The following is a 13,681-nucleotide window of genomic DNA, read 5'->3' as shown; positions in this document are numbered from 1 at the left end:
ATAAAGCACTGCTACAATCTGCTGGTGCAGTGGATATTGCTGTGGATGAACAGTTTTGGATAAGAAAAGGTTAATGTTGCCATGCTCATTGGACATCAAAGCGTGGACACTCATTTTCTGTAATTGTTTAACTAGCAGCTGTTAGGGAAACCGTATATTGCCCATATTACTGGATCACCTAGCAATTAGCCTCCGAATGGCTTCTGGCTACAGTGCGCTTTTCAATGTGCCTGACCCATGGCTGACACGATGCAGAAATTTATTGGGCAGGTAAATCGTCTGCGTCTTGGTGAAACAGAAACACAGAATACAAAGTACAAGAACAGGAGTCCATTTCACAGGTTTAGAAAATAAAATAGCATAATATTTAAAGGAACACTCATAGAAACACTCATGCAATGGTCTACATGTATTAAAGTGTTTGCGAAAGTTTTGTGTCGTGGGTTGTGTTAGTGCATAATCCGAGTTTGCGCCACATTTATTACTGATGTGCGCCACAATTTTGTCTGCACCACAATTCTGCAGAATGAAGTGCACCAAATTAAATAGTGCCTACTTCCCGAACAGGGGGTGCCAGATTCATAAAGACCAGTTTTGATGAAATTGGTTGACGCTGCACACTCCACAGGCAAACTGCACATAGTACACACTGCACTAGTTTTGATAAATGTGGCCCAATGGGGCAGATTTACTTACCCGGTCCATTCGCGATCCAGCGGCGCGTTCTCTGCAGTGGATTCGGGTCCGGCCGGGATTCACTAAGATAGTTCCTCCAACGTCCACCAGGTGGCGCTGCTGCGCTGAAGTCCGCCGAGGCCCGCCGGAATGCACTGAAGTTCACGATCCTATACTTGGTGAAGGTAAGCGCGAGTTCCGCGACCCTTTTTTTTTTAAATGTGGCGGTTTTTACTAATCCGTCAGCTCTTCGTTCGGCCACGCCCCCAATTTCCGTCGCGTGCATGCCAGCGCCGATGCGCCACAATCCGATCACGTGCGCCAGAATCCCGGGGCATTACAGGGAAAATCAGCACAAATCGGAAATATTCGGGTAGCACGTCGGAAAAATGCGAGTCGGGCCCTTAGTAAATGACCCCCAATGTGTTAGGGGCTAATGCAAACTGTTATATTATACTATCATAGCTTCATGTTCCTTGTTTCAGGCTCTATGTACAAGGCGAAGGGAGAGACGGACACATAAATCCATGTATAATGCCCTGCAGATTACTTGCCTGAAGTTTACTTTATACATTACAATGATATGTTTAACAACCTGATAAATTTGGAATTAAAGGCTTTATAACTTTTTTATGTATAAACCATTAAAAGAAGTTTAATTTTCAGAAAAAACAAGTTTCATTCCGAGGCTGTTAGATCAAAATTATGTATCAACAAAGGATGACTCGACTTTCTGCTGTGCTTTACTGCTTCCCCCTGACTTTGAGACGACACCTTGTGCCATCCATGGGGCGCAGACTTCCTGTGTCCAGGATCTTAAACATTTGACCTTCCACCAGCTGGAACTCAAAACGCTGCAGGATCTTCGCCATCACAACTTTTGCCTCCATCTGCAAAATGTACACATTTCACAAATGTATCTTGAAGATTATAAAAACAAAATATTACAGTGAATACATATGGGAATGTAACAACTGAAACCCTGATTCATCTGTTCATCAATTCATCTTTTTTTCCTTTACATTATGATAACAAAGTTGCCACCTGTCCCATAAGTTAATATTAATATTGCGTTAATTGACCCCCTAAGTTTTTTTTAAATGTATGCAGTTAATATTTTAAGTGGTTCCAATGCAAAACATATTATTGGTTTATCATTAATATTAGCTCAATAGGGTTGGACACCCAGGGTACAGTGTAGATAGATTGGTTGAGAACAGCTGACAGAATGCACTAGACAGGCAATGGAGGCAGAAGCAGACAGCTCCATTTTTTGTGTAGTGGTGGTTCATGGTTACTGTAAGCTCAGCTCCCAGTGAATAGTAGCTGAGCCTTCACTAAACCTGTATGTTCACCATACAATGGATGGATCTGTCACTGTGTAGTGGAGCCCCAAGCAACACTGCAAACTAGATTGTCAGGGTGCTTGGTGTCGAACCCCCATTGATCTGATATTAACCCCTTAAAGGCCAAGCCCTTTTTGAGTTTTCATGGTTCCATGTAAAGAGTTGTATGAAGGCTTGTTTTCTGCGTAACAAATTGCACTTTATAGTGACAGTATTTAAAATTCCATCCCGTGTGCTGGGAAGTGGGAAAAAATTCAGATTGCAGTGAAATTTGTGAAAAAATGCATTTGCACAATTGAGCCTGGGAACCCTCTCTGAACACCCGCAGCTGGCATGTGATGTATAGATACATCACACGTCTTTAAGGGGTTGATAACCTTTTCTCTATGGGTATAATAATGTTATACAGCTTTTTAGCCCAGTATTATTTAAGGGATGAATTGGAGACATTATGAAGTGTACTGTATACCATCAATAGAATGGTATTTAATTAAACCACAAAAAAATCTGTGTACCTGTGCAAACACTTGTCCTATACATGAGCGTGGTCCGAGGGAGAATGGGAAATAAGTGAAGTATGGTCTATGAGAAAGAAAACAGACAATTCACATATATTTATTATTATTATTGTTAGTATATCAATTTATAGTGACATAACACATTCACTTAGGGCAAATTCCTTTCCTAGAACATGCGCTCCGATGGTGATGATCCGTTGGCCCACAAAAAAAAACACAAGATTTGGGGTGTTTTTTTGTCATGATTCAAAGAGTTACAAGAAAAAATCCAGCTAAATTTCTGATGGATATTTAGCAGTGTGTCGGTCCCCCGTGACCCCCTGTGTACCTATGATGACATTCCTGTTTTATTTTACCCTATATTGGCCTATTACTTACTTTGGAGAGTCATGGTGAAACCTGTCAGGGTCAAAGTTGAGCGGGTCTTTAAAAAATTGCTCCATTCTCGCAGTAACATAGGAGTAGACCTATAATAAAAAATAATAAAAGTAAAAATCAGCTTCTGTTTGTATGGTAAGTGTTCAGCTTATTACTGACAAACAGACTTGAAGACAACAAAATTCAGAATACCAATACTGATGTGTTTTTAGGAATCCTAACACCTTCTACTGTAAAATCGTCTTCTAATAATCTGGAGGTTCCTGGGGCAGTGGGGTATAGCCTCAGAGTCTCTTTCAGGACCTGGGGAAGACAATAACATTTCATTTATTTAGTGTCATCTAAATATATAATAGGAAACATCTTTTAGCTGAGATGATTCTCAGCCTCATTAATAAGGGTTAGATTTACCAATATAGTAGCATACAGTAATGGAGTGTATAAGAGATGAGTCAATGCGTAATCTACAGGTACAGCCCCACCTACTGGTTTGATTTGATACTGCAATGTATATGGGATAGTTCAATATCACTGGTCATTGATTCTACTTGACCACTTCTGTGGAGTTTTTGTGTATGGGATAGTTACAGAATATTTTATTTTACCCGAGATAAAGGGCAAAAGGAGGCATTGTTTTCCATTTCCCACCTTGTAAAAGATATTTGCATATTTACCTGAGATAGATATTGTAATTTACCAAGGTCGTCATATTCAATGTTTTGCCTCGAACCAATGACCTCGTCTACCTCGGCCTGGACCCTGTGCACAGAGGAAAAGACTGATCCTTTGTCATGTGATCAGAGATCACTGTGATCCCTTCAATTCATTATTCTTTCTTTTTTGGACTCAATGGGGCACATTTACTTACCCGGTCCCTGCGCGATTCCCCATCCGGAATGTCCAACGAGGATGAACTCTGCCGCGATTCATGAAGATCGTGCGCCCGATATCCTGCATGTGTCGCTTCCCCGATCAAGTCCGCCGGAGTTCACCATCTTCATCCCGGTGTATGTAAGTGCATGGCTTGCGACACAATTTTTAAGTTAAATCCTGCGGTTTGTCCGAATCCGTCGGATGGCCCGCCCCCGATTTGTGTCGCATGAAAGCTGCTGCAACTGCGCCAAAATCCAATTGCATGCACCAAAAACCCCTTTTAAATACGTGTCCCAGCAGCGCAAAACGGACATCGTTGGGATGTCCGACAAAAGTGCGGTCCACGGGGCCCTTAGTAAATGGGCCCCATAGTTTCCTACTCTTCTTTTTAGTAAAGTAGCAGTCAAGGGTAAAATGATGTTCAATTTTCAACTTTCTCTTCCTTGTGTCATGTCCATCCTCTTTAGATCTTGTAACATACCTTACATGGAGGTTCAGTGTTCTGTGATATGTTGTATTCTATGTTCAAATGTTGCATAGTGTATGTTCTGGAACCAATATCACAGCAATCATTAAGATCTTAAGAACCAGGGTAACTCACTTTTGCAGAATCTCAGGATGTCGGGCAAGTTCTTGAACAGCAAATGATAATTGATTTGCAGTTGTTTCTTGTCCTGGAAGGGAATATAAATTGATCATAATGAGGGCGCCCCCAGACAGTATAGACAAGGGGAAAATGATATAAAATAGACATATTCTAAATGTGCAGGAAAATGATGGCAGAGGAAACCCCCACCAGCTTTTACCCCACTAAACTACCAACCCCCCATTATGTGAAATGTTTTATGTGAAATTTTGCCCATTTATCTATAAAAAATGTTCTTCAAAGTCATATGAAAATGACAGGAGAACAGTCACTTTTTGCCTTTGATGAGTCAATTTTAGAGTTTGAATGGGGAGTGTCACTTCAGATATCCCTATATTTGGGTCTTATAATACTAAAACCTCATCTTTCAGATTACATCAGAAGACATCAGATGATATGAGAGCTACAGAATTGAAGATATGGGTAGTTAAAGACAAAGTAAGTGTAATGCAGATAAAGATTTAATTGACTTTATCTATACTTATGTAGCTCTCAAAACCACTCTACCATAGAACCAAAAATAGGGACATCTGAAGTGATATTCCCTACTCCAGCCTCTAAAAGTGACTCATCTCACGCAAAACATAATTATTCTCTGCTCATTTTCACATTTTTTATAGGTAAACATGTGAGATTTTACATAAAAGAGGGAATTCCAGAAAGGATATTTCTGTATCTTCCTGATCTTGCAGCAATACTGAATTCCTTGTTTCCCCATAATAATCTCTATTATCTCATAAGAACTGCAAATTTCATATTTTTAAAGAAGGTAGCTGGGAAATGATTGGTTGTTCTCCACTAAAATATCCAGGCACAGGAAAGGTCCATAGTATTACTGAATGCTTACCAGCAATAAAGAAAGTGACAAAGTTGTCTATTATGACTTCAATATCATAGTCATCTTCCAGAGCTGTAAAAATAAATGGAAATTAATTGTCTATATGGTGAAAATAAAATGTGGATGATTGTAGCCGGTGAGATGAATGAATGGACATAAGCTTAGTTTGAGATGAGGCGCTTAAGTCCAAAGGATATGCCTTCTGCAAACATGGGGTTGAGGGTGGTGAAAAAAGTATTATACCCAGAATCAACACAAAGGGGGGGCATTCATTATTTTTGTAACAAGTTGGTTTTTTTTGGCACCCAATTTAAGTTATGTTTTGTACTGTGATTAAATATTATGGAGCACAGCCTTAGTGTATTAGGCGCTCTAAGAAGGACAATTAGCATTGGAAATGTAAAACCACAACATGAAGGGGTTTAGAAGTTGGTAGACTTGCTTTTTGTTCATCTGATTACGCACCAAAAAAATGAAGAGCTAAGCACAAACTGAGCGACATAAAAAAAGGTGTGAGTGTTAGAAAAGAAGCTAAATTGTAACTCCGACATATAATAAGGCACACAAAAAATGCAAAAAAGCCACCAATAAATTGGCGCAATGCCAATAATAAATGCTCCTCAAATTATTTCAGGAGAAAAGGATACTTGCCAAAGATGATGATTTGTTTACTCATTTCACAATGTCAAGGACTAATGGGCTATATTGTTTTTTTGTGCTGTTTTGCACTATGATGTTATATTGTAGTGCACGGCCTTAGTGTATTTGTCACACCGTAAGAAGAACAAATGAGCATCAGGAATGTGAAATCACATTCATGAAGGGGTTTAGAATTTAGTAGACCAGCTTGGTCTAATTTAGCACCAAAAAGTGCGTAAAAAAGTGTTGCCAAGCTAGAAGTGCAGGAGAAGTGTCCAAATCAGCAACAAAAATAAAAAGTTGTGAGCATCTGAAAAGGAGCGAAATTGTGACCCTGACATCTATTTAATATGATGCACAATGGATGGCGAAAAAACTGGTGGAAGGCAAATAAAAATGCCCCAGTAGTGAGAGGAGCAAGGACACCCAATGGTATTACAGTAGAGGTTTTTGCTCATTTTATTGGGAAGTGATTTTACGGCAAGGATTTAGTTAAAATGGCTTTTCCTCTGACTTGATGGTAGGAAACAAACACCTGGTTCCTGCACTGATCAGCCGTCGTCACCCTGTAAATGCCCAGGATAGGGTTGGGGCCATCAAGGTAGTTCAACAAATGTAATGTCTAGGAAGGAATGATGAGAAATGGTCGGTAAATACTTACCAGCTCCTCTGAGTATCTGAGTAAGTATATCAGTGGGAACGTCCACTCCATCTTCTATCATCTTCTGCCTCCTCTCAATGCATTCCCTTCCAGTCTTCCGTAGTAGTTGGATAGAGTCTTTGGTTTCTATGATCATTTTTCGCTTTGAAGGCATAAACTGCACAAAATAGAATAGAAATAAACTACATAAAATGGTGTATTCTAATAAACTCCATACAATAGTACAACTTGTAAAATAATGTACCCATAGATTCAGAGAATACCTCCATCACGCCCTTCCTGCACAGACTAGCTCTACACACAATTTTTGGTAGCCTTTTTAATGTTCTTAAGACCAAACGCAGAGGAAGGATTAAAAGGATAGAAGGGTAAAAATATTTCATATGGTGATTCAGCTCTGTAAGGAGATCAGACTATCCAGGGACTGTCTGTAAAGGGGTAAATTATCAGCTGTCAGTGTGAGCACAGGAGAGAAAGCATATTTATAGACCCTGCTTAATGCAGAAAGAAAGGCAGGGGAAAAAAAGACAAAGAAACATTTTTCTTCCATAAAGTAAATAACAAAGTTTACTTCTATCTTCCACACTATTACCTTCTGAAATTTCAAAAGTTTAGTTCCACTTTAACTACAGTACATATACATAGTATATATGGTATTACACACCCGCACAAGAGGATTTCTCTGCTCAACCAAGCTTTTCATAGCCATTAAAATGGCTCGTGGGAATGGTGTTTGGTCATCATGTAGAGCGTTCAGATCTATATCAAAAGCCACCTGTACAGTGAGACAGATGAAAGAATTACAAGTTGGTAAAAGACAAGTTTGTATGCCCATGCCCACGGTAGAAGAAAATGATCACTTATCACAATCTCATTGACCATCATTAACCCCTTAAAGGGGTTGACCATTTTACCTTATGTTTTTGTAATGTGTGTGTAAGTGTGGGGGGCAAGATATTACATAATTTACCAATATACATCTATTAATAGTTCTGCTCTATTTTCCTGATATGTGAAGTGAAGCCTCCTGTCTTTTACCTCATCAGCCCGAGATTCCTGTCCATAAAATGGCTGCCGATTGAGAGTCATGTGATCTCTAACTGGTGATCATTAATGGCCAACTTCAAACGGCTATATCTCCTGAACCATGGTACCTAGAAACACAGAATCTCGCCTTTAATTCTTTAAAGACCTGGCCCTTTATTGTTTTTTTGATTTTCATTTTTCACTCCCCACCTTCAAAAATCTATAACATTTTTTTTACACATAAAGAGCTGTGTGACGGCTTGTTTTCTGCATAACAAATTGCACTTGTATTTAGTGACGGTATTTAATATTCCATGCCATGTACTGGGAAGCGGGAAAATAATTACAAATGCAGTGAAATTGATGATAAAATGCATTTGTGCCATTTTCTTGTGGGCTTGGATTTTACAGCTTTCACTGTGCGCCCCAAATGACATGTCCGCTTTATTATTTAGATCAGTGCGATCACGGGGATAAGAAATTTGTATAGGTTTTATAATGTTTTCATACATTTACAAAAATTAGAACCTCCTGTACAAAAATTTTTTTTTTAGATTTTGCCATCTCCTGGCGCTAATAACTTTTTTATACTTTGGTGTACGGAGCTGTGGGTGGTGTCATTTTTTGTGACTTTTAATGAAGTTTTCAATGCTACAATTTTTAGGACAGTACGACTTTTTTCGAATGTGGGCGTTATTTTGCATTATGGGGTTAAACGCAGTGAAAAAAACGTTATTATATTTTGATAGATCGGGCAATTTCGGACTCATTGATACCTAACGTGTTTTTTATTTTTACTGTTTATTTACATTTATATCAGTTCTAGGGAAAGGGGGTGATTTGAAGGTTTTTAATATAATTTTTTTAACTTTTTTTTACTTTTACTCTTTTTCAGAGTAGGGTACTTTAACCCTAGGTTTTACAGTATGACATTATATGGGGATTTTCCTCCTCATTCATTACAATGTACGAATGGGTTAAAAGGAGACAGCCTCAGGTCTTTGGAAGACCCGAGGCTGTCATAGCAACAGATCGCCGCTCCCCGATGATGTCACAGGGAACAAAGCCGCCACCGGCGATGTGTGGGTTAACACCTGCGATTGGTGCTAGCACTGATCACGGGTGTTACTGGTAAGTCTTTGCTACGATATGCAGCAAAGACTTACCAGCTATGGAGAGGGCTCAGCCCGTGAGCCCTCTCCATGCACCCACAGCTATTACGTCACGTCATTAAAGGGTTAATATGATGTTCGGATTGTGTATGGATGCTTAAAAGAATCAAGATATCCGCCCTTAAATTTGTTCTAAGAAAAAAATATTTTTGTGTACAGCTTTCTATTTCCGATTGTAATTTTAAGAGTGGAAATCTCTGGTTCTGTAAAGCATCCATGCACAACCCATAAATCATATTAAAGTGGAGACTCTCTTGTTTAATAGGATATCAGAATTGTGTTTCTAGGTGCAAGGGATTTGAAGTGTGCCCCCCTCCAGCCTGTCAGCTGTAGGCAGAATATAGAAGAAGCTGCAGGGGACTTCAGTTGCACTTTGCAGAAGTACATGCACCCTCTGCATCTGTAGGTGAACCTGGGAAATGGTGATGGAATAATGCTGTACATATTTATAACATAGTTTGTTAAAAGTTACTACTTATTAAAAGAAACTTTAAAGGACATCTACCACCAAGATGAAGGATTGTAAACAATGCACACTGACATACTGGTGTGTGCCCCTGCTGGCAGGATATGCTCTTCTTTTATCCTCATATTCCCTGTTTTTTTTTTGTTTTTTTTTTTACAAAAAAGACTTTAAAATTCTGCAAATGAGCCTATGCATATGGATTATGCATAACTTTTAAAGCCTTTTTTTCTTAAAAACCAGGGCATAAGAAGATAAAAGAAGAACATATCAAGCTAGAGGGGGCACACACCAGTATGTCAGTGTGCTTGGTTTACAGTCCTTCATCCTGGTGGTAGATGTCCTTTCATTAGAAACAATGACAAAAAGCTTATTTTTTCACATTTGTAGTCAATTATTGGAGAATTTTTAAAAAAGAAAAAATGCGTACTAAATAAAACTATTATATCACATTAAAGTATCACATGACATAAAAAAAACTAAGCAAAAATTGTTATGATATGTAAACCTCCAGAAATATTGTCATTTAAAGTGCATAGCAGAACATCATTGACCCAGAAATTCAGGCACCAATGACCATTTGTCATTATTACTTCTACTTATTTTCTTGTAAACAAGTAACAGACATATTTTGGTTATATGTAGTGGATACATTTGTGTACAATGATACTATATTATTATAGAATTATAGTAATTATATTGCTGTACATAGAGACAGTATTATAGTAGTTATATTCTAGTACTTAGTATGCACTATTATCGTAGTTGTATTCTTAGGGGACAGTATTATAGTAGAAATGGTACAGTATATTCTTGTACAAGGTGCAGTATTATAGTACAGTATTATATTAGTTATATTCTTTGTACACAAGTGTAGTATTATAGCATATACAGTATATTCTTTTCATTGATACAATACTATAGTAGTTACATTCTTGTATATAGGAGAAATTATTATTCTAGTTATTGTATTGTTCAAAGGGGCAATATTATAGAAGTTATACCTGCACATAAAGGCAGTATTATAGTAGTTGTATTGTTGTATATTACATAGGGGCAGTATGTACTGTATATATGTTCTGGGGGGCCTTTAAAGAAACCATACATATAACATATAGTGGCCACCTTTGCAATCACATCCAGGGTCATTCTGTTCAACAACTCATGCATGTTAACTTCTGATTTGCTCTCAGCCTTTTCAGTAAGCCGTTCCATCAGTTCCTCTGCTTTTTCATTGAAAGTTCCCATCAATCCCATCAGATAGCTGGAAAAGAACAGCATCACTCTCAGCAGTTTAATGCAGGTTCCAAAACACTCAAATCTTTTTGTACAGGTTTCGATCTACTGCTTCTGATCTTTATATTATATGTGAATACACCATTATTATATTTACGGTCTGCTGAAGGCAGGATCCATTATTCTGCGCTGTTTGTGCCAGTGGTCATAGTTTCTCGAAGTCAACAGTCCTTTTCCCAAAAATCTAATAATAATAACAAAAAGGAGAAGAGAAAACCTTACAACTTTGTATCTACATGAAATGGTTGTCTATTGTGTTAATGTCTTTATCCCTCACCTTACACCAAATATATAGAAGATATCTTCATAAAATTTGTCTTTTGGGTGTTTGGTGGACATCAGAAGTTCCTACAAAACACAAGTAAGGGCAGGATACAGACAAGGACAGTGAGCCCTAATTCAACACTATTCAGTCTGTGATTAATGGACCAACCACACTCTTCATAAACGAACCGAAAGGGATAGTAAAGGATTAAAAACACATGGTTGCTTTCCTTCAGCTGTTCACAGGTTGTGTATGGTACTGCAGCTCATACAGCCCACAGATAAAAGCCATCTATCTAATGTTTGCATACAACATTTACCTTTATTGCTTCAGGACTGGAAACAAGCACAATGACAGTGTGAAAACCATTGATGCGTACAACTGGCCCATATTTCAACGTCCTATATATTAACAAATAAACATACAACAAAATAAGTTGGCAAATTCTTAATAGTATGAATTTGACAACCCACAACCAATTTTAACAGTCAGCAGGCAGGTGTTACAAGTGTCAGACCCCTGACAATCACAAATTGATGGCTTATTCTCAGGATCTCATCAGTTTTATCAATTTCACAGATGAAAGACATGAACTGAATGGATTAATTTGATTTTGAAGGAGAAGCTGTTCCACAAATGTCATTCACCTGTTGATTTGACGTCTTTCACTTGTTAAAATAAGTACCACCTAAAACCAACCCAAAACTAATTGTGATGCAGTTTTAACTGTGTAAACGCACCCTTCAAGCATAGAAAAGTATTCATTTGACCTTCTAGTCAGCTTACTTTTGCAGAGAGAGATTTGAGAAAACTTAAATTTGTCTTATATTTGTTATAGGTATTTCTAAAAACCTGAATACAATATACACAACATCTTAGTGATGTTTCACTTTATAAAACTTAAAGAAGACCTGTAAGGTTGATTTGGGACACTAATTTAACTTACGATAACTACAGGTCCTGTGTAGAAATGGAAAATCCCGGCACTCATGTTTAGAAAAGGAGGATGGCCGATTAGAAATAAAATTCTTCTTTATTCAGCATATATAAAAAACACAAAGCATCCACATAGCACAAACGACGGTTGTTTGAATAAAGAAGAATTTTTTTTCTAACCGGCCGTCCTCCTTTTCTACACGTGTGTGCCAGGATTTTCCATTTATACCCCGGTTTGCTCCTCCAACCTCTGAGTTATCCATGTGCACCTGTGTTGGCTCGGATCCAAATTTGGCATGCCGGGTGAGCTGAACATTTTTGCTTTACAGGTCCTGTGGGTTAGGATCCCAAATCAACCTGTTTGAAGTCTTTGATAAGGAACATCGGAATCATATGATATCCTGCGCCACCTCTTGTGATGGGGGTAGTAAAGCCCGGATACTGCCCTGGCTTCATTGCGCTGGTGCCGTACCTGCAGCACATTTGCAGTGAAGCCGGAGTATACTAAGATGGCTCAGATGCTGAAGATAATGAGGGATGGGGTAAGTATAATGGTTTTTGTTTTCATCGCTTAAAAACCATACGGGGTGATTTGAGACACTAAACCAGAGGTCCATGAGTACCTGCTGGTGGTATAGTGCCAAATCCCCATGACAGGTTCCCTTTCAAATACTTGATCTTTTTCCATTACAGCCTCTTAACACTATTCTTTGCATAACCTCAGCACCCCCATCTCTATTAGAATTAAAATAATCATTTACTTACCAGTCTAGGAAATAATCATAGATAAGCTCATTGTTTTTTGTAAGTTTCAGTATTGTTGGATAATGGCCCATAAAAAAGCTGCATAGACAAGAAACAGCGTCAAAGAGAATAAAATAAATAAAAAGTGGGAACATTAAATTAGGGAAAGAACATATGGTACATACTTTTTCCATTGGAAGTCTAGTTTTATATAAGCCCATTTCACTGTCACTCACAATTCATCTCACTATGTTGGTAATAAAACACTGAGGGAATGTCAACAGTCCTCTTTATCAAATAATGCTGTGTAAGGTGTTGCCTTGGTATTGTACTGTGTATGCCTGTAGCTATAGTAAAGTAAATATGCACATTGGAACAGAGAGCACTCACCTGTCTCTGGGGGGTCCTGGGATGTGGTCATACTTCATGTGAATATACTGGATATAAGCGCTGTAAAACAAAAGGCAGGAAACAGCTAGGACCAGGAGGGCCCATAATATAAGGGTCCATAGAGCCATGGTGAAGGGTCACACTGAGCACTCTGGTCTTCTGGCTGAGCTCAGAGGTGTATGTTATCTACTACAGCATACAAGATATTATAAGGAGCAGGCAGCTCTCCACAACCAGGAAGAGGCAGGTGTCTAAAGGTAGAGGAGGGCCAGTCCTGTGAGATCATAATGCTGCAAATTCTATAACCATTTTAGGATATTTCTCTATTACAGAAACATCACAGCTTGACCCTGTACAAAGTATCAATTTGACCCGTGCTTTGTAAAACAGGTGAAACAGCCGCAGAATTTGCAGCAATCGCCTAGGGCGCTACTTTTGCCCCCCATGTAAGTGTATCTTTCGGCATATCACCGGTTGCTATGTGCAACCAGCGCCCTCTATGGCCCCGCCTGGGTCATAGAGTGAGAGTGGCTGTATACAATACAGGGGGGCAGGCTGGCTATATACAGTACAGGGGCAGGCTGGCTATATACACTACAGGGGGCAGGCTGAATATATATACTACAAGAGGGCAGGCTGGCTATATACACTACAGGGGGGCAGGATGTATATATATATACTACATGGGGGCAGGCTAGCTATATACACTACAGGGAGAGCAGTCTTGCTGCCTATATACTACAGAGGGGGCAGGCTGGCTATATACACTACATGGGGAGCAAGCTGGGTGCCTATATACTACAGGGAGGGGAGGC

General features: G+C 38.9%; 1 protein-coding gene across 2 annotated transcripts; it reads right to left on the bottom strand.

Annotated features, from left to right (window-relative positions):
- Positions 1-1,229: 1,229 nt before the first annotated feature.
- LOC140068796 (cholesterol 24-hydroxylase-like) lies at positions 1,230-13,088 on the bottom strand. 2 transcript variants are annotated; one of them, XM_072114185.1, is made up of 15 exons: positions 12,662-12,724; positions 12,498-12,575; positions 11,116-11,197; positions 10,809-10,879; positions 10,629-10,715; positions 10,361-10,499; positions 7,239-7,349; positions 6,575-6,731; positions 5,284-5,346; positions 4,392-4,464; positions 3,592-3,676; positions 3,110-3,220; positions 2,918-3,006; positions 2,537-2,603; positions 1,230-1,565 (listed from the first exon to the last, which is right to left on the bottom strand). In XM_072114185.1, exons 2-15 carry the CDS (start codon positions 12,566-12,568, stop codon positions 1,419-1,421), a joined length of 1,353 nt encoding a protein of 450 aa, XP_071970286.1. In that variant the 5' UTR covers positions 12,569-12,575; positions 12,662-12,724; the 3' UTR covers positions 1,230-1,418. The 2 variants fall into 2 exon arrangements, with proteins under 2 accessions (XP_071970286.1, XP_071970285.1); XM_072114184.1 differs by lacking the exon at positions 12,662-12,724 and adding an exon at positions 12,867-13,088 and having other exon boundaries at positions 1,232-1,565.
- Positions 13,089-13,681: the final 593 nt, after the last annotated feature.

Source organism: Engystomops pustulosus, chromosome 7 (genome assembly GCF_040894005.1).
Source record: "Engystomops pustulosus chromosome 7, aEngPut4.maternal, whole genome shotgun sequence".
NCBI classification, from domain to species: Eukaryota; Metazoa; Chordata; class Amphibia; order Anura; family Leptodactylidae; genus Engystomops; species Engystomops pustulosus.
Note: the sequence above shows the minus strand (reverse complement) of the source record. Positions and strands in the feature narration are given on the sequence as shown.

Coding starts and splice junctions, on each gene's coding strand:
- LOC140068796 (XM_072114184.1), bottom strand. CDS start 12,994: ATGGCTCTATGGACCCTTATATTATGGGCCCTCCTGGTCCTAGCTGTT. Junction 4,465..5,283: donor TGTCACTTTCTTTATTGCTG/GTAAGCATTCAG, acceptor ATTCCCTTCCAG/GACAAGAAACAACTGCAAAT. Junction 2,604..2,917: donor TTTCACCATGACTCTCCAAA/GTAAGTAATAGG, acceptor TCTTTCTCATAG/ACCATACTTCACTTATTTCC.